A 20,180-nucleotide genomic window follows, 5' to 3' on the forward strand; every position below is an offset into this window, starting at 1 on the left:
AAAGAGAGACAAGAAACTCAAAACGCAGTCCCTAGGCAGGCTGATCCTCCCCTGCCCACCACAGGGCTCATGGCTTGCTCCAGCATGATGGGCTTGCCTTGTCGGCTCTCACTGCCTTTGAGGCCTGGCACACAACTTGACGTTTATTCACATACTCCTTACATCACTTCTTCCAAGATAACCCTGGGGCTTCCAGCCCTCTGCTCCCCAAGTTCCCCGACATCAGCCTCCCATAACTTATATCCCCAGCAAGGGGTCCCACAGATGGACTTCCACCGAGGGGCAGGAGGCTTCGTCCCACTCAGCCGCCTGAGGGACAGGCTCTGGGTCAGAAGAAGGAGTGACGAGCTTGGGCGGGTGGGGGGCAGGGGTCTCCAGACGAAAGAGATGAAGACCCATCTCTCAGAGATGGCACTGGGTCTACCAGCAGCCCCAGCTCTGGCCACAAACCCTCCCTTTCCCTACACGTGTTCTCCCTTGAGCCCTCTCTCCGCACCCCACCCCACCGCTGCCCAAGAGCCCTCCCCTCCCTGACTGCCCAGACACTTTGCAGGAAAAATCCAACCCAAGAGCAGAGGGGACCTTGGAGATTGCCTGGTCCAACCTCTCCTCACCTTACAGGTAAGGAAACTGAGGCCCAGAGACGGGAAAGGACTGCCAAGACCACATGGGGAGTTAGCACCAATGGGCTAGAACCACGGTCTGTGACTTCCAGACTCTTGCTTTTTTCTGTTTCTATACTTACTGTAGACCTGCCTTCTCCCCTCTTTCCTTTCTCCCTCTCTCCTTCTCTTCCTATTTTTCTCCCTTACATACCTCAAGGAGGAGAGAGCTGAGAAGCCAGGACAAGAAAATGACAGGAGATGAAAACATGGGTGGCGTCAGAGGACAGAGATCTGGGAGCCAGACGGAGATGGCTATGAGCGGGCAAGAGCTGGGGGGCCAGAGGAGGGTGGGATGCGAGGTGAAGGCTGGGCACAGGCAGGGGGCACAGAGCAAGGGACAAAGAGATGGACAAAGAGAGCTGGTCCCCTAGCCATCTGGGCATTTATGCCTCTGCCCCTGGTCCCTTTGCCCATGGGGCACTGCCCAGTCCCACCGCTAATCTTGGGTACCCCGGCCCCAGCCATCACTTCCTTTTCTTCTTCTCCTTTGCCAGTTTGGCCTCCTCAGCATCCTGGTCCTTGCTAAGTTTCATCCTCTTCTTGCCCAGCGGGGTCTTGAAGTACCAGTCCTGTGTTGGAGGATGAAGAGGAGGAAGGGTAAGTGCATTGGAACTGACCCTCGGCTCTGCCTCTTGACCTCACCCCTTCCCTTTTGATGGATGGGTGTCTTCATTAACCTTTGCTCCTCCAAGGTCCGGGAATCCTGCTGGATAGTTTCCCTCGCTCCCCACCAAATACCCCAGGCCACAGTGTCAGCCATTGTCAGGGGCAAGCCCTCCTCCTCACACTCTGCAGCCCTGCCTCCTGTACTCCCGTAGCCATCCTGTCAGCTCTGGGGGTGGGTACTGACTCCAAGGTGGGGGAAGTGAGTGGCAGCTGGTGCCAGAAACAACCACAGGCTCCTAATACAAGGTGGCCCCTTCAGGCTCCCACCCTCAAGGAAACCAGATGAGCCGGTCCTGCCCACATGTCCTTCCCTGTGATTTCTTATTTCCTTCGCAGCTGAACTCCATGGGGTAGCAGGGTGAGGGGTCCAAGGTGTGATGGATGGCCTGGGGCTTCAGAGGGCCAACTCCCTGGCTGGTGCTGGCCTACAACCCTGCCTTCTGCTTTCTCCCCAGAGAAGCCTCACCTTCAGGGACTCCTCCTCCTCCCTGTACACTGGCTCCAGCTTTGCCAGATGCCCCAGGAACTCTGAGGCCACCAGGGGCCGCTTGGACAGTTGCAGGAGCCGCCGCTGGGTCAGCACCGATCGGATGGCATGGAGAATGTGACCAGGCGTGTAGCCATCAGACACCTTAGCCAGGGCACTGACGTCCAGACTCTCGGCCATCTGGACTCCCTGGGCCTCTATCATCTGCTTCCAGAGCACTGCAGGCATAGGGGGAAGGCACGGGGCAGGGAGAGGCAGTGGGCACCTCTCCCTGTATCTGGAACGAGCTTTGCTGCTGGAGAGTGGCTCTACATCCAACACCACCTGTCCTCCTGGGAAGGTAAAGATCATCCTCCCCACTTAACACGAGGAAATGAGACTTCGAGGACCTACGTGGCCTGCACGTGTCCACAGAGCCTGGCCAGGACCCAGGTCACCGGGCTACTTGCCTAGTGGTCCTTCTGGATCACCTGGCCATGGAGGTGAGGGCTCAGAGCAGCAGTGGGGTATGGGAAGAAGGCTGGGTAGGCGTTGGTAGGGCTGGTCCCTGGATCCCTTCTCTGGCCTGTCTCCACGACGCAGGGCCTCACCATAGCGAGAAGCGTAATCAGGCCGTGGCATGAAGAGGATTCGCTCGTAGGTCCGGCACAGCCCTTTTATCTCAGCCAGCTGCGGCCGGTTGGTGGTCCCTATCAGCATCACACGGTCTCCGGGATTCAGCAGTCGCAGGGCCTTGGCCAGGTCCTTCTTTATTCGCTTTGGGTCCATCTGCTCAGGGGAGGGAGAGGCAGGGAGGTCAGGACATGGGGCAACTTATCATACGGGATTCTCAGTTCTCGGAGCACATGCCCACACTTAGCTTCACACAGACCTTAACAGGCAGACAGGAGAGGCTGTCAGTCCCGCTTTAAGCATAAGGAAATAAGACAGAAGAAAGACAGGGGCTTTGTCCAAGGCCACACAATGGGTGAGGTTTGGAGTGACTTTAACAAGTCCAAGCCTTCCAGCCTTGCCATGGGCTCATCCTGCCTGCCCCCTCACTCACCTCCTTCTCTTCTTTTGGGACTTTCTTATAGAAATTCTTCTCAGCATTCCCAATCCAGATCACAGAGGGCTGAAGGAGTCGAGCCACCTGGACAGTCAGAGAATAGAAACCGGACATTAGATTTCCCTGGACAAGGGTTGCCTCCCTGTCTAGTCTAACTCAGCATCAGGGCTGGCCTTGGGCAATGGTGGACCTCAGAGCTCCAGCCTCCACTTCCCAGCCTTTGCACACCCATCACACCTCAGTGTGAACAGAGTCCCTGCCAGCCTTGGGCAGCGGGGCTGCATATTAAGCCTCATCTCTACCATGAGAAGAAACTGCTCTGCTCCCCACTTCACCCACCTCCCCCATCACTGGGGCTTCAGGTATCCACAAGCTCCCAGTAGGGGTTGGTAGGAAGACCTCACCAGCTCCTGAAATCACGCCAAATAGGCAGATGTGCGACCTCCTAAGCATAAACCCCACCCTGCTCTGTTGTCGGTCTGAGAACTAGAAATGCCAAAGTCAGCGGACGCAGACCTTAAAGACTATATGCACCAACATCTGCGCCCCGGTCTTGCCAGGATATTTGCCCTGCAGGTTGCTAGGTGACAGGTCGAACAGATTGGCGCCAGTTTCTGTGCACACAGCCTTGACCAGCATCTTCTTCCCCATGCCAGAGGGGCCCACCAGGAGGACGGAGCGGATAAGGGGAGCCATGGAGTGTATATCTGGGGAGCCTGAGAGAGAAAACAGGGGCCAGAGGCAGGCGGTAGGCCAGCAGGGGGCCAGGGGTGGAGATGTTGTGCAAGGGGAGGCCAAAGGCCTGGGCCTAGGCAGGATGAGGTTCAGATCCTGGCTGTGATGCCTTCCCCTCTGTCTGAGCAATGCCCCAGGCCTGCTTTCTGAGAGGGGCAGCCTAGATGACTTGGAGTGGCTTAGCCATCACAGTTATGAAAAGCTGTGTGTGGGTGTCAGGAGGGAGCCCTCTACCCACTTCCATTGCCCTTCCCGTCTGCCATGCCATCTGCTTCCACTCCTGGGTCATAAAGGGGTGAAATTAAAGGGCATGTGACCAACCACTTCAGAAAGATTCCCATCTACTAGGAATGGGACAGACTATGGGATGTCACTTGGGAGTGAGCAATAGGCTAGAAGTATGGGCTTCTCAGCAGGTCAAGGGCCCACATGACTTCTGGGGGGGTCCAGTCTGGGTATGACCTCCTACAGGGCTGGGGGAAGTCCAACATGGGTCCATGGCTCCAGGGACTGGAGGCCCAGGCTGGACATGCCCACCTCAGCCACATTAACCTGTACCCAGGCTCCCGAGAGCCCCCCCTGCCCAGTGCTCTTCCCTCTCCTTAGGGCCCCTCACCAAGCCGGAGAACACCATACAAGGCCATGTTCTGTCGTATGTCAAAAAGGGAAGGCATGGGCAACTTGTTGGCAAAACTCAGAGTGGATCCAAGATAGAGGAAGTCACCTGGGGGGACAGACAGCCACCTGGTGAGTGGCATCCACTTGGGGAAGGCCAAGAGAGGGAAGCCCTCAAGGAGAAGGTTCCCTCAAGAGGGTGAGAGTCGGCCCCGGGAAGAGCTGTGGCTGAGGGGCCTCGGGCACTGTTCCTCATTCCAGGAGTAGGCTCTGGGAAGGGTTCTCACCAACATAGTCTTTCAATGCCACTGTCTCATTCTTCTTTAGAAAGCCAGAGAGGACAAGCTCTTCAAACAGAGATTCCACGGACCTGGCAGGGGATGGCGCAGAGGGGCCCCCAAGGACCAAGGGAAATGGAGACAGAGACGAGTGAGGCAGTGCTGTGGGTATGAGGAGAGGGGGATAAGGGGCCCTTTTTCCCAACATCCTATGGTCAAAATTATCAGTAGTGCCACTGGACAGCCAATATCAGAAGGCGCTGCACCAACCCACTGGCCCAGAAGGCAGTCTGCCCACGGCAGATGCTCTGTAGGTTGGAGGGCTATGGGGAGGACCAGCAATCTCTGTGACACGCCCTCTATCAGTCTGCTCACGGCCCAAAGGTCCACCATCAGGAACCCAGTGATTTGGGTGACACATCACCCTCGTCCTAGAAACCACACTGAAGATGTACACACTCCTGGGAGGGATGGCCATTAAAGTAGCTAAAATCAGTGTGCTTGTGACTCGCTTCACCAGAGAAGTGAGCAGAAAAGGACCACTGACAGGTTCTGCAATGTCCCAGAGTGGAAAGTCCAGGGTCAGATGGCTTTGGTAGGGACAGAGCTGCTTAAGGGAAAGGTTAGAGGGAGGAACAGGACGGATGGAGCACTGAGGACAGAACTCCATTCACATCTTATTCTGCATCATCATTTTCAAAGCACTTTCTTATGCTTCTACTTGATCCTCACAGCTATCTTGTGAGTTTGGCAGGACAGGTACTTGGTTAATGAGGACATGGAGTCAGGGAGGTTAAGTGACTTTCCCCAGGTCACACAGCAACAGAACCAGGAGCAGAAGTCAGATCTGTCCTAGACAAAGGCTTGCTCCACCACCACAGTCAGGTGGAGGGTCCACTACCTGTCTGGGGTCAGATCTTTTTCCTTCTTCTTCTTCCCAGTTTTCTTCCCAGTCTTTTTCTGGTCAAAAACAAGCCATAGACAATTATCCTCTGTTCCTTGCCTCTCCACTGTATGCCCACCCTTGTCCCAGCCCTAGCCCCTCATCTTGCCTTTGGAGCCTTCAAGGGTCTAGCCTCCTCCCTGTCTACAGCCAGGCGCAGGTTCTTCAGCTCTTGACGCATCAGCTCATCAACCTGGGGGGACAACAGGGAGTGTAGGGGGCAGCGAGTGACTGAGGAGGACAGGTGGGAGAGGGGAGGATGGAGGCAGGGGAGGAGAGGATGAGGAGAGCCTCAGAGAAGAGTCAGCCAAGCCCAGTGAAGCCAGCACGGGTGGCCACCAACCTTCACACATGTTCTTTTGGAAGCCTCAGCTTTTGCATTTCTCACCCCACCCACCCCACCCACCTCCTGTCCCCACACCCAGGTACACTCAATCCTAATCCATATCCTGTTCAGGCATTAGCCTTGCTCTGAACTGGCATCAGTGTGGGGAGAGGCCCCCAGGATGGAGTCGGTCGGCTTTCAGTTCAAGCCCCAGACCCACCCTTTAAACTCTGTGTGACCTTGAGTAGTTGTATGATCTCTCAGCCTCAGTCTCTCTTGTGTGTAATATTGAGAAAATCATGGTGCCTACCTCAGGGGTTGTTGGAAAGATCACAAGATCTAATGCTTCCAAAGTACATGGCACGGGTGGGCACATCACAGAAGCCCTTTAAGGTCGGTGAGGATGGTGGGTGTGACCTTGGCTCAGAGCCCCTCCCATTCCCTCACATCCAGGCTGTATCCACACCCCAGGAGAAAGGGAGACCACGGAGATGGGCATGCAGAGAACAGCCGGGACCAGATGGACTGAGACAGAGCTAGGACTATGGAGGGAAGGCAGTGCATAGGGGATGCTACAGTGGACGGGCATGCTGAGGGCTTGAGGATGCGCGGGAGGATAGAGGGGACAGATCCTGAAACAGCTGGAGGCCCTGATGGGAGGAGGAAGCCTGCAGCCAAGCCCTGAGGCAACGGCTCACCTGTAACCGGATCTCCTGCTCCACTTCCTTCCTCTTCTCCACCCGGAGGGTCTCAGAGTCAAAACTCTGATTAGGGTGTGTGCTATCATATTGGTTCTTCCACAGATCTGACCGTGAGAGTTGGACAGATGCGTGGAGGTCAGAGTCCCAGGTGTACATGTGTACACTCATACACACATGTGCATACACATGCACATGCACATGGACCAGGAACCTGACCCAGGCTGGTCCCCCCCTCCTCACCCAGCTGCCTGGCACTATTCCTACCCTTACGGCAGACAGAGGCCTGATCCCAAGGCTTGTGACCACAGGATTCAGACCCAAACACATAACACCCTCCATCCAGAGAATTACACCCCATGCCCCTCTCCCCATTTGGCATTATCCTCTTGGCTTACAACGCCCACACTGCCACCTTATGATCCACATGGCCCATGTCTACTTTCCCCATGACCAAGGTCAGTCACCCTAAGCCCCACAAGGCCTGGACACTCTTCCCCAGCCTTCTCCCGTCTTACTTATGTACTCCTCGTGTCCGGCATTGATCACAGGTATAAATTTGGATGGCAACACTTTCAGCATTGTATCTGCTTCCTAGAATAGAAACAGCCTTTGACCTTGACCCCTTCACCTCCACCCATCACAAACTCCGGCTCTAATTCTCAACCGATCAGCCTTCCGCCACGAATTCCCTCAGACTTTGTCCCCGCCCAATTGGTCCACATGTGCCTTACCCCCCTCCTGTTCTTTTCTGCCTTCCCTTTCTTCTTCTTCTCTTTTTTCTCCTTTTCTTTTTCTTTATTTTTCTCTTGGTCCTTTTTTTTGCTGTCCTGGGCCTGTGCCTCCAGTTCCATTTTCACCTGTGACCAAGGATGAAAGACGTTTCAGAGACCAAGGGGATTTCATAGGAGCAGGAGAACCCAGGGCCTGGAGCTGGTGTGGACCCAGGATTCCCGAGGTCTAAGGTCACTAGTGGGATCCAGATAGCCGAGACTCCAGAGACCCCACTGGGGTCCAGGAAGAAAGGGACACCAGGTGCCAGAGTGCTGCTCTCCTGTCCCATGGGGATCTGGAGCCATGATAGTCTCACCAGACAGTTTTCCTCTCCCTGGCCACGGATGTCTTCTCCAGACACAGGTACCCCTCCTCCCCATGCAGTCTTGCTAGCTACATAAAATTCCTCTGGCCACATCTGCCTCAACTGAGGCTGATCTCTCCCTGCACCCCACTGCCACCTTTGGTTTACACTCAGTGCTCTCTGTAAGCACAGACTCCAAGAAAATCTCCTGTCCCCACCTCCAGGGTACCTGTTCTGGAGTCTTGTCTGCAAAGATCAGGTAGGATCCACCTAAAGACTCATCTGGATAATCAGGGAATCGGCCAGTAAGGGCACTAAATGAACATAAGATGGTCAGAAATATGGACAGGTGAGTGGGTGGAGGGAGGGATGGACGAACGGATGGATGGACAGATGGATGGATGGGTAGATGGATGACAGAAGGATCGAGGGAAGAATGGGAAAACACGAAGGACCAGGGAGATAGAGGGAGAGAGGGAAGGAGCAGATAGTTACAGAATAGAAAGGACAGATTACTCGGGGGGGCATTCATGGATGCTTTTCCCATCTTATTCTGGCATTTCTCTTCCATGTGGGGAAATGGGGAGTCATGTATGGAGATGGTCCTGTAGGTTGGGGACCCCAGATTTAAGCCAAGTGTGTTAGCAGTGTGTCAGGCAGACGGAGGTAGATGGAGAAAAGAGCCCAGTCTGGACCAGAAGACAGAACAGGTGTGGAGGACCCTGGGGTGAGGAGGGAAAGGGGTTGAGGGTTTGGTCAGCCGAAGCTGGGGACACTGACTGGCACTCGATAAACCACTGTCGGATTTGCTCCTTCATTTTCTCCTTCATGTCAGGCCCCTCCGTCTCTTTGAGAGAATCGTGGGTCTTTGTGATGGCCAACTGGAACTCTTGCTCCTTCTCTACCTGGTGGAGCCTCCGGACATCCTCCCAGAGGCAGGCCTGGGACAGGAGGCCCAAGTGCTCCACGTGGTTGCGCAAGGGGAGCTGGGGAAGTGGGAGAGACCGAGGGACTCAGGAGTGGGAGTGGAATGACCCAGCCCCCGGCCTCAGGCACACACACCTGCCCCCGACTCATTCCCCAACACAGCCACACACACGAGGCCTCACATACACACCCACACGGAACAGCAGGCATGCCTGCATCAGGAGAAATTGTGTTTGGAGCCGAAACTCATCTGTGTAAATTACTCTGATAATGAGTTTGCTAGATGCATCCGTGCTGGCCCCCCCTGCCCACTCCCCCCAGTGCACCCTCCTCTGTGAGCCTCCGGCCCCAGCCCCCACACATACCCCCACCCCAGCGGCCTGTGTTGGCAGCCGCTCTCGCAGCCACTTTCCCGCCTCATTGGCTCCCAAATGTATTTTAAATATCACTCTGCGCAGAGACAATTACTGAAAACGCTGAGCTCACACTGTTGATGGGCCCGGGCGGCCAGCCTCATTCCTCACCCACTGCCGTGCCATGTCCCCCTGCCCCCACCCCACCAAGGCCCGACCTGGCTTCCCTCTGTCTGCTCTCGCTTCCTGGGGGTCCAGCTCTCCAGTGGGGTCCCCCACTCCCATGCAGTGGCCCTTGGCCACTCCCTGCTTCTGAAGCCCCCAAACCTCCTGGTGTAGCCAACCTAGCCCTTGTCTCCAATCTCTCTGCTCCCCCCCAGCCCAGCCCCCTCCCTTTATCACCCAGGCCTCCACAGGTCTGCCCACTGCAAAGTCCCTTCCCAGGGATCATGACCCTCCTCCTGACTTCTTTTCCTGAGTCGGTGGAGACTAGGGGGATGAAAGAACCATCAGAGAGCAGAGGACAGATCAGAAGCCGAGAGCGGGCCTGTTCACCCCGCCTGTACACACACTCCAGGGGCTCTGCCCCTCTTACCACCCACACAAGCACACTCTCACTCATGTTACGTAGTTCACACTTAGCCCTCTTCCCTGCACAGCAGAGGAGAAGCCAGTCTGGGGCCCCCAAAGCAAGTGGGGAGCCTTTGGCCCAAAATGCTCTGATGTGAGGGGGGTGGCTCCCACTGGCCTTGTGGCCTCCCCTTTTGCTGGGCCCACCCATGCAGCCTCTCTTTCCAACTAGGGGTGCGGACGTGGGGTCCACGATGCTCTGTGCTACTGTCCCTCACCCCGCCCCACATTTGAGATTTCCAACAGCTCTAGGAGATGGAGGGGTGGGAAGGGACGTGGTTGGCTGTGGCTTTCCAGTCCTTCCCCCTCTTTCTCAACCAAACCCTGAAGGATCCCTCAATCAGGATCCCCCGGCCCCAGCCTTGCCCCACTCACGTCCACCACAGTCCTGAGCAGAGGGAGTGAGGGGCTGTACAGGGCTGCACTCTAGGGACGGGGCAGAGGGATGAAGAAGAGAGGAGGGGCCCCATGCGGTGGCCAGAAAGGGACTCACCATGCCAATGAACTCCATCTCTCTTTGCCGGTCCTGCTGAGTGCGCATCCTCTGCAGGTAGCCTTTCCACACCTGGGGGGACAGATGGGCCCAGACCCTCCCCACACTGCCTTTCTGAGGGATGTGGTTCTCAGGCTCAGCCCCAGGAGGAGCAGCAGCCTCTGTCTCCAGGAAGGTCTGGCTAGGGGAGATTTGGGGGGGGCGGGGGGAGGAGTGCTGGGGAGGGCACCTCCAGGACGGCAGCTCATGGGCAACTGCCACCCTGAGCAGGAACAGCCCAGAACAGAGCGGGGCGGGGGTGCACCCAAGTCGCCCAGCTCCCAGGCTTTGTTCCCTCAGGCGCCCCCAGGAATTCCTCCTCATCTCCAGCGTCTCATCTGCTGTACCTTTGGAGGCACAGATAAGAGTTTAAGTATCGCCTCCTCCAAGCAGGTCTCCTGACTCATGCTCAGAATTCCCAGAACCTTTGGAGTAAGCACTTGATCCCACCCAGGCACATAGATGTCAGCACTGTAAGGACCACGGAGCTCCCCTAATTAATTCCTACATTTTTGACACAAGGAAACTGGGGCCAGTGATAGGACATGGCCTCTTCCAGGCCCAAGAGCCAGTCAGTGTAGAGCTGAGACCAGGGCTAGGTTCCTGACTCCTCGCTCAGTGCTCTTCTCTCAGGTTGCTGGCCACTCTCAGGTGCGTGGACAGCCCAGTATCAGTGGGGTGGAGGGCAAGGCTCTGGCAGAGGGAGGCAGGGCCAGCACCCTGCGAGGTCCTTTCCATTCCCTCACAGTGCCTCAGTGAGCAGGCTCTGGGCCCGGGGTTCTTGTCCCAGCTCCGTCCTCCAGCTCCTGTGGCTAGCACAGGAAAGGCCCACGATGACTAAGTGCTTAACACAGTCTTTCCTTTTATTAGTGCAGGAGAGAACTCAAAGACTGCAACACAGTATTTCCATACCCTTGATGTCTGGCAACAGGGACAAAATAATTTGCTTTGGCTCTCAGGGAGGAAGTGGGGCTCTACCCTTGGGTCCAACCCTCCTTCTCAAAAGGGTTCCTTTTGTGAGCCCTGCGGGCAAGGACCTCCTCCTCATCCATGGGGCAGCCGCACATTGCTACAGTCACCCAAAGGCGGGGGCTCAGATTGGGATGCTATGCATACTACTCCATAATTCAAAATCTATCCCGTTTGGAGAAGACATATCTTCTCAGACTTGATGTATGTTTGTTAGTTGGTGGGTTTGCTTTTGGTTTTTGGTAGGAAGAGGTTCTAAGTTTCCTCTAAGTTTCTTGCTTTTGGGCGAGCATACAGAAGTTTTTGAGGCATTGGGACTTGAGAAAGAGAAGACGGAAGAGAAGACTGATTCAAGAGAGAAAGATTTAGCCCCATGCCATCAGTTCTGGGCCCGTTTCCGAAAGAAAAGGTGGCAAGAGACTCCCTGTTACAGGGCAAGGCCAGTGGGTCTCAGGAACAGTGAGGCTGCAGGAGGAAAGTGGTCCCTGGAATTTTCTTAGGGGCCCTCCAGTCTCACCTGGCTGGTACCCACTACCGCCTGGAGTGGGCCTGTGTTAGCAGCATCTCAGAGAGTGATGGAGAGGCCACACCACACACTGGGGCTCCAGCAAGGGCTGAGAGGGGTGGAATGGCCGTCGAGAGCAGAGGAGAGCATGACCACCAGAACAGCAGGCAGCACGGAGAAACCTCGGGAGGGGCTGGGTTTTGAGCAGTGAGGCAGGATGGGATGGGATTATGTCATTTCCACGTTAAAGTGTGTCCCCAGACGGCACAGACCTTGAGGACACCTGTATCACATCAATTCTCAAACGCTATTTTGATGATCATGTTTCCTGTTGCCTCAGCTGCCAGGAGGCTCAGGACACATTTTAGTGACTCATTTTTAACATGAGTTAAAATAAGTCTAAAGAGTTTCTGCAATGATCATCTACTCTGTTCTGCTGCTTCATTATGGATCTTTCTCCCCTAATTTTAATGATCCTTCCATTTCTGGGGTTTTTATGGTATCCCACTTCAAATCCTTTTGAGAGTAGAGAAGTGGAATAAATAATAACAAATAAGATACATGGCTATTGAGTGATTAAGGTCCCTAGTTTAGGATCTAGTTGTGAGGCAACAGAACCCAAGCACCAGCATCTCTGTCATCAATTGCTGAGCCAGGCAGTCTTCCTGGAAGAGGTGACTGTACTGTGATCCCCCTCCTGGGCGCCAGGGGTTACCTTCTGTATGGCGATAGCTGCTTGGTCCTGACTGAACTTGTGCCGCCCGTCCTCCCGAATCCTCCGATCCCGCTCCTCCTCTTTCCGAATCTCTCGCATGAAGTTGGCTCGGAGCCGGCCTTGCCTGGCCCGCTCGGCCCTTTGCAGTAAGATTACGGCCTCAGTCCGGTGCATTTCTGGAAAGCTCTGGCCAGAGCAGGGGCAAAGGAGCAGGAGGAGATGAGAGAAGACTTGCATCCAGGTAGGCAGCTGGGAGACCAACCACTAAAAGACGTGCTGGGGCCTGGTCCTCCCGGGGCATCTGGGTGCCGAGCTCTGTCCCTCTGCCTTGATGTTAGAAGGCTACAAGGAGCACAAGAGCAGCTTTGAAGGGGGCCGGGGATAACCCCCAGAGCACTCTGACGTGAGTGTAGGGCAGGGCAGTGCCTCTTTGCATCCTGGGGGTGGCAACTCTGTTCCAGGAGCCAGGGTATGGGAGGGGTCTGGGAGGGTACCTCTCGGACTTACCTCCTCGGAGGACAGTCTCTCCATTCTGGACAGGATCTCTGCCAGCATCAGCCCTCGCTCCTTCAGAATACTGGACTGCTCCAGCAGGAAGTACTTAGGGATTGGGACCTCCAGCTCTGCCTTCAGGGCAATACGGGGAAAGGAGGGTCAGGAATCAAAAGCTGGGCCACGGGGCTGATCCATTACCATTGTCAGCTGCTTACATAGACCCTGGCACTGTTTTCCTCCATTCTAGAGCCCTGAGGTGGGAAATTTACAGGTTATCGGCAGATTCCCAAGGGTCATCCCTCTCTTCTCCTGCCCTCACCATGTGCCAGAGTTGAGACCATGGGCAGTGGTCTCAAACCTGGCTGTGCATCAGAATCAACCGGGAAGCTCCTAAAATGCAGACTTCTAGGCCCTCCCCAGATGACCACACCAGAACGGCAGAGCCTGGAGAATCTGTTTTTTTTTTTTCAAGTCCACTGCTGTGTCTGATGCAGACTGGGCTAGAGAACTTTGAGACATGGAGCAGTGAACCATGACCTTGGGGCAGACTGGAAGCCAGAGCAGAAACTCTGTGCTCCAGAACCTGTCAGTGTATACAGATCACCTGAGGGTCTTGTTAAAAGACATGCAGATTAGTGGGTTTGGGGTGTGGCCAGAGATTCTGCATTTCTTTTCTTTTCTTTTTTTCTTTTTTGAGGAAGGTTAGCCCTGAGCTAACTACTGCCAATCCTGCTCTTTTTGGTGAGTAAGACTGGCCCTGAGCTAACATCCATGCCCATCTTCCTCTACTTTATATGTGGGACGCCTACCACAGCATGGCTTTTGCCAAGCGGTGCCATGTCCGCACCGGGATCCGAACCGGCGAACCCCGGGCCGAGGAGAAGAGGAACGTGCGAACCCAACCGCTGCGCCACGGGGCAGGCCCCGAGATTCTGCATTTCTAACAACTCCTAGGTGATGCTGATGCTGCTGGTCCATGGACCACACCTTGAGGAGCAAGCCTCTAGAGGACTCTTCACCAATCTCCCCAGGTTTGTGCATCTTCCCAGCCACGAGTGGCCTCTAACTTGACTCTCCAGTTACCTCTCAACTACTTGCTCACACCTCCGGGTTCCCGAAGCCCTTCTCCCAAGACCAAATCCCCTCCCCTGATCTGCCCTGGCCTCTTTTCCTTGCTGATGTCCCAACGGAGGCGTCCGCCGGAAGTCAAGGCCGACTCCCACCCCCAGCTGGCGTGGGCGTGGCTCCGCTCAGAGGCCTGCGCACCGGCGTGAGCTTGAGGTCCTGCAGCACTTGGTCCAGGCAGTGGCTCTCACACAGGTCGGTGCGCACCAGATCGTCCTTGAGTTCCAGCACGCGCCCTGCCACGCTGTCCAACAGGCGCCGCAGCAGCCGCCTCTTTTGCGGCTGCACCATCTGGTCATAGAGGGTGTCGAACCGGCGCAGCAGCCCCAGGTAATACAGGTATAGCCGTGAGAGCCTGTACTGGAAGGACTGCCGCTCCCGGTCGGGCACGGGTTCGAGCAAGGGCTGCTCTTGGTCCAGCAGCTCTTGTAGGGTCAAGTGAGAGGAGTCCCAGAGGCGTTGGTAAGCCCTGGAGAGGAAGAAGTGTGCACCAGGGTGCTCTGAGGAGTGGGGACAGCCAATGGGGGTGATGGGCGCTGCTGAGCTGTTGAGGAGTGTGAACTCGGGGCTCCAGAAGGTGTAACGTTAAGGTTCCCCATGGTGTCAAAGTGAAATTCGGTGAGGTGAGGGGTCCTCCGGGGGAATGAGATGGTAGTTACAGTGCACACACTGGGGCTTAGAGAATGTGTGAGAGTGGGTCACTGCAGGGAGGGCGTCCGCTAATGGATTAGTAAGGAGAATGAAGAACAGGCATGGCCTTTAGCGGCTCCCTGTAAGGAGGAGGGCTTCTGGAGTGGGCAGTTGATCCCTCCAGGGTGAGGGTGCAGCCCAGGGATGCTGCAGTGGTCTGGGATGGTGGGTGGGAAGTGGGGGTGAGGGATGACTGTAGAGAAAGGTCCATTCACTAGAGCAGAGCCCTGGTGCTGGAATTAACAGTCCTAGGGAAGCCTGAATAGCAAAAGCTGACCACAGGCGGGAGCAGCCGGGGTGGCTGCGTGAATGGCTGGGGCCCAGCACAGAACCTCCTTCTCCCCACCAGTCCTTCTCCCCACCCTTCAGCCCCAGCCTGACAGGACCAGGGAGGCATTTTGCTCTTTGCTGTCCCTGCCTTGGGGGCTCTGCTCCAGCTCCTCACTCACCCCTCAGACATGATGCCCACTCTTCACGCTGCCCTTTGTGAGCTGGTCATGGGATCCCCAGAACCTCTGTGGATCCACCCTCCAAAGCCAGAACAGCATGGCTTTAAGAGTTCTGTCCCATTGTCCCAACGTTCTAAGGCTGAGAGAGGAGGGGGCTGCAGGTGCAGGATTGGGGACACAATCAGAGGACATCCTGGAGGCAGCATGCTGGGAGAGGGTGGAAGCCTTGGAAGGTTAGGGCAGAGTGTGGGGTCAGCTGTGGCTACCTTTCTGGTGAAGATGAAATAAAAGCATGGTCTCTATTTGAAGTCACCCGATAACTGTGAGGCTCTGGTGAACGTGGGTCCTAAAGGCGTTGCTCCAACTGCACTTCTCAGTGGGAAGAGCCCTATATTCCTTAATTCAGACCCAGCCTCCTTTATCCTTGTATACAGCTGTCCTGGAGGCAGCAGTGAGGTGAGGGGAGAAGGGCCTGGAGTTGGGGTCAGAAGGCCTGGGCTCACGCTCTGAGGTCGCTAATTCCCCTTGAAGTAAGCACAAGCAGACCTGAATCCCTGGGCCTGATGGTGATTCACATAGTTTGTGCGAACTATACCGTGTGGGAATGACATGAGAAAGTGTAGCAGTCAGACTCAGTGGTGACTAGGGCTCATTCCGAGCCATCTGTGGGTTTCCCAATCACTGCTACAGGCTCAGGAGACCATTCTTTAAAAAATATAGAACATTATATCCGGACTCTGGTCAGCTGAGGGTAACCTTTATGGCTCAGTGTTAACTCAGGACTTATGAGTAAATAAATATATAAGGCACAGGGCAAAGGAAAAGGGGGAGAAGGGGGCAGCTGCAAAGTGGAGTGAGGGATGAGGAGTTCTCGGATCTTAGTGGGCGCGTGATTTACCTCGTCAAGATGCAGATTCTGATCCCACAATCTGAGGTGGGGCCCAAGACTCTGCATTTCTAACAAGCTCTCAGGCATGTAGATGCGCCTGGTCTCCAAGTCACAACTTGAGTAGCAAGTATGAAACATAGTGGGAGTGGGGAAGAGTCGAGGCTCAGGGGCCAGATCTCCTTCTAGTTGTGGGACCAAAACATGGATAATTAGTTCTCAGCTCATAGTATCTTCACCTTCGGCTTGACGTGTGAGAAAATGCACAGGAGGAATGTGGGACTGCAACTCAGCGTGAGCCGTTATCACAGCCTGTGCAGCACATGAAGTTGAAGGCAACAAGCTGAGGCTATCCAGTTAAGAAGGGACCATAAAGGATTCTGAACTTGGTCACTAAATCTTATCCCCTCACCTCACCCCCTTGGAGCATGGGAGAGAATTTATGGCTCATATGCCCACAAGACAGAGAAAAGGCCTAATGAGAGAGAAAAAGCCAATGAGGCTGAATGTTAAGTGGTGAATTAAGTGAGAGATATGCAAGTGGTCATTGTACTTTCTTGCAATTTTTCTGTGGGTTTTGAGATTTTTCAAAATAAAATTGGGGAAGAAAAGTTAGGAGTGTCAAAAACATTCCCACAAGTTGGTTCTGAAATTAAGGGGAAGAGAATGTCAGGGGAAAACAAAAACATCTCCTGGAGCCCTGCAGGTTATTTAGAAGCTGGTTTGGGCCTTCTGTTTTATATCTTGAAGAATACATCTGTGTAGTCCCTGTGCCCAGCACAGGACAGAAATGATAGTTTGCCAGAAATGGCATCACAAAACCATGAGCTGAAAGAGTAACACACATGAGGAATTTCCAGCACAGAGAGGCAGTGATGGAAACAGCTGGCAACAGGTCCAGGATTCTAACCCAGATCCCAAGTCCTACTTCAGCTCACTACCAATTAGATATCTGTATGTTTACAAAGCGCTATCAATGTCCCTCATGGGGTACACCCAGAAAGTAGTTTTTAAAAAGTATAAACAAGTTATTATTCCACCTTGGTAGCCATAAAAGGTGATGACACCCTTGCCCCACATCGCGCCTTGCCTCCGCATGTCCCTTTTCGAAATCACCACAGTGCATGGGAGCAGTTCACGCTTTATTGTTAGGCCCCGGGTCACTTGGAGCTGGTGTACTTGGTGACAGCCTTGGTGCCTTCAGACACAGCATGCTTGGCCAGCTCCCCAGGCAGCAGCAGACGCACGGCTGTCTGGACTTCCCGGGATGTCAGTGTGGTTCGGCCCGAGTACTGGGCCAACTGGGCAGCCTCGCCGGCCAGCCGCTCAAACACATCATTCACAAATGAGTTCATGATGCTCATGGCCTTGGAAGAGATGCCGATATCGGGGTGCACCTGGAGAAGCAGCAGGACCACTCTGTTACCCAAGAGGCTGTGCCTGATGCCACAAGCCCCAGCCCCAAGTTGGGGACTGCGGGAAGCCAGAGGCAGGATGGCAAGGTCGCCTCACCAGCCTCTTCCCAGAGGCCAAGAGATATGGCAATAGGGATTTGGTTTTTTTCTACTATTTCCAAATTAAAAAAGTTTCTCCCAACCACAAAAGGTCATCTTAATCTTAAGTTCCTTGTATAAGCACATATAAGCATTTACCTTTGACAAACGGAATCACTTACACAGCATTCTGCTTTTTTCATTTAATGCATTTGCATAGTATTCTATAGTATGGATGTATCAGTTTATGTCATCATTCCTCTCCTAATGGACGTTTAGGGCTTTTGCCTGTGTTTTTTGCTATTAGACTGTGTTGTAGTAAATACACATCTTCGAACATTTGTACGAGCATAATGAAGGTTATTCCTAGAGGTGGGACTGTGGGGTCAAAGGGTTTGTGCACTTAACTTGGTAGATTGTTACCAAATTTCTTTCCCGAGAGCACACCTACATGACAAAAACTCAGCAGCAGACTAGGAGTTAGGAGACCCAGTTTCTGTGGCTGTGCCGTGAATCACTGTATGACCTCGAATAAGGCACTTTCCTCTGGGCCTCAGTTTCCTTTTCTGTCCCACAAGCTTTTGAACTAGGTGATCTCTAGTAAAACAAAGATAGGGACCTGATAACAATCCTAAAATGTAAGTAGGCAGACAGTAAGCGTTTCTCTGTAAAGGGCAAGATAAGTGATTGCCCAACGACATACATCAAGCCAATGGTGGAGACAGAACCAGAACTCAGGCTTCTCTGGCCCCACCAACGCTCTCCCCACCATCTCTGGTCGCCACTGACAGCAGCAAATTTGAGCCCGTACAAGGCTGGTTTGGTCTATACCCCTTGTGCTGTCACCACATCCTGGTCTCCTCAGGGTGGGGGTGAAACAGTGAGTTTCGCAGTATGTGGGTAACTTGCTCCTCAGCTCTCCTCTGTGAGTCCAGTCCTGGTCCAACCCTTCCCTCACAATTTTTGAGTCCCAAAGTCAGGCTAAGCTGCAGGGCTCACTAATACCCTCTCCCACCCCACTTTCTTCAGGACACTGGAGTCTGTCCTCTGATGCTGCCCTCTTGGCCAATCCACCCCACCTCACCCAAGCATTCCCAGAGACCCAGGTTGTCAGGTCACTAAAACTGCCGATGGGATTCAGACTGCAGACAGGTTCCACCTCTGAGATCTAATCTAATGGAGGGTAAGAAGCTTAGGCAGGTTGGAGAGACCCAGGGCAGGCGACATAGCTACCCCGCCTCCTCCTGGCCCCGGCTCTGCCGAGCAGGCTGTCTTGGATCCTCCACACTGGGTTTGGGTATCCATTGGTGCTCAGAAATGTTTGTCTGCATGTGAGTCCCCAGAATAGGTGCGTCTCGCAGGTGCTCTGGTAGGCTGCATAAATAGAGAGCACCTGTGGGTTCCGGGGTGGAAGTATGTGAGGGGCTTGCCCAGAGCCAGGGGGATCTGACCTCTGCTGCTGTCAGGTCATGTGACTCAGTCAACCCATTAAGCCTTTATGGACCTTGGGTCCCTCATCTATAAGGTAGACCAACGCCTTAGCCCCCAAAAGACTGGGTGCCCCTCGTCTGAAAGACTTTTCTCAAGACTTTACACAAATTGCTCCTTGCTCTAGCTACCACTAACTAGTACTTCTTGTTTGTAACATAATGTGTTTGATACCTGATCACCTTTAGCCCAGCACTTTTTTTTTTTAAAAGCTTTTATTTTTCCTTTTTCTCCCTAAAGCCCCCCCCCCCCACCCCGTACATAGTTGTGTATTTTTAGTTGTGGGTCCCTCTAGCTGTGGCATGTGGGACACTGCCCCAGCATGGCCTGATGAGCGGTGCCATGTCCACGCCAGGATTCAAACTGGCGAACCCCCGGGCCGCCGAAGCCGAGTGCGTGAATCCAACCACTCAGCCACGGGGCTGGCCCAGCCCAGCACTTTCTTGTAGTCCTCCCTGTCTTTTAATTATGACCCACTTAGCATTCCACATAATCATCTTTCTGTCCAAAAGCCCTGTAAGCCTCTGAACTATGGCAGGGAGCATGCTTTAAATGTCTCCTGCACGTCACAGGTGCGCAACAGATGCTGAGAGGTGTAGGGACCTCCAAGATCAAGGGTGACCACCTTAAAGAGGGACACGGTGTGCCTGAGGTGACTCGCCTCAGTGCCAGGACTAAACCAAGTCCAGACTCTCCATTCAGCACCCTTTCAAGGCTCTTTTGCCAATACATTCCACACACACACAAGCTAGCTCCCCACTCTCACCTGCTTCAGCACCTTGTAGATATACATTGAGTAGGTTTCTTTGCGCCGGCTACGCTTTTTGGACTTCTTGTCCCCAGAACTACAGCCCCTTCGGCCCCCAGACTGATGCTGTTGTCCATGCTCAGTACTCATCCTCCTGCTCCTTGTAACAGCCACTTTCTGCTCCTTGGGGGCTACTTTTATGAAGTCAGCTGCCCACCAGGTGGGCCTGGGAGCCAGCACCTGGGATGGAGGGGTGGGGCTTGGCCCAGCTCTATCCAGAACATGCTCCGGGTTAATCTTGAAAGAGACTAATTGCTCCCTCCTCTCCCCATTGGGATTTTCTGTCTCTGAATAAGAAACCCTTCATCAGCCCCCTCCTTCACTGGATCATCTCCCAGTGTATTACACACTTGTTAGAGTTCACACGCCACCAAACCATGCCATGCAATCACTCAGCACCCACTGTGCTCGGCACGGCTCAAAGTGCTGGGGAGCGTCAGAAGGAACACAAGGCACGCTCCCCCCCATACAGCCCTACAGTACAGCTGAAGACAAGACTGGTTCACATCAAACAATTAGGGTGGAGTAAAAGGGCTAAAGTGTGTGGTAGGGACAGAGTCCAGAAAAGAAAAATGAG

The 20,180-nt window shown here is 54.2% G+C and overlaps 2 protein-coding genes across 2 annotated transcripts; both read right to left on the reverse strand.

Annotated features, from left to right (window-relative positions):
* Positions 1-116: 116 nt before the first annotated feature.
* Positions 117-15,022, reverse strand: IQCA1L (IQ motif containing with AAA domain 1 like). Its single transcript, XM_005609556.4, has 19 exons — positions 14,929-15,022; positions 13,931-14,258; positions 12,677-12,796; positions 12,170-12,355; positions 9,942-10,013; positions 8,319-8,524; positions 7,768-7,852; positions 7,195-7,320; positions 6,979-7,054; positions 6,461-6,567; positions 5,547-5,630; positions 5,396-5,454; positions 4,504-4,586; positions 4,218-4,325; positions 3,383-3,582; positions 2,864-2,950; positions 2,409-2,586; positions 1,798-2,036; positions 117-1,234 (listed from the first exon to the last, which is right to left on the reverse strand). Exons 1-19 carry the CDS (start codon positions 14,937-14,939, stop codon positions 1,130-1,132), a joined length of 2,460 nt encoding a protein of 819 aa, XP_005609613.2. The 5' UTR covers positions 14,940-15,022; the 3' UTR covers positions 117-1,129.
* A 1,952-nt stretch (positions 15,023-16,974) lies between these two features.
* H2BK1 (H2B.K variant histone 1) lies at positions 16,975-19,803 on the reverse strand. The gene is made up of 2 exons (XM_005609557.4): positions 19,562-19,803; positions 16,975-17,211 (listed from the first exon to the last, which is right to left on the reverse strand). The coding sequence occupies exons 1-2, from the start codon at positions 19,691-19,693 to the stop codon at positions 16,975-16,977; spliced, it is 369 nt and encodes a 122-aa protein (XP_005609614.1). The 5' UTR covers positions 19,694-19,803.
* Positions 19,804-20,180: the final 377 nt, after the last annotated feature.

This window comes from Equus caballus, chromosome 4 (assembly GCF_041296265.1).
Source record: "Equus caballus isolate H_3958 breed thoroughbred chromosome 4, TB-T2T, whole genome shotgun sequence".
Taxonomy (NCBI): domain Eukaryota; kingdom Metazoa; phylum Chordata; class Mammalia; order Perissodactyla; family Equidae; genus Equus; species Equus caballus.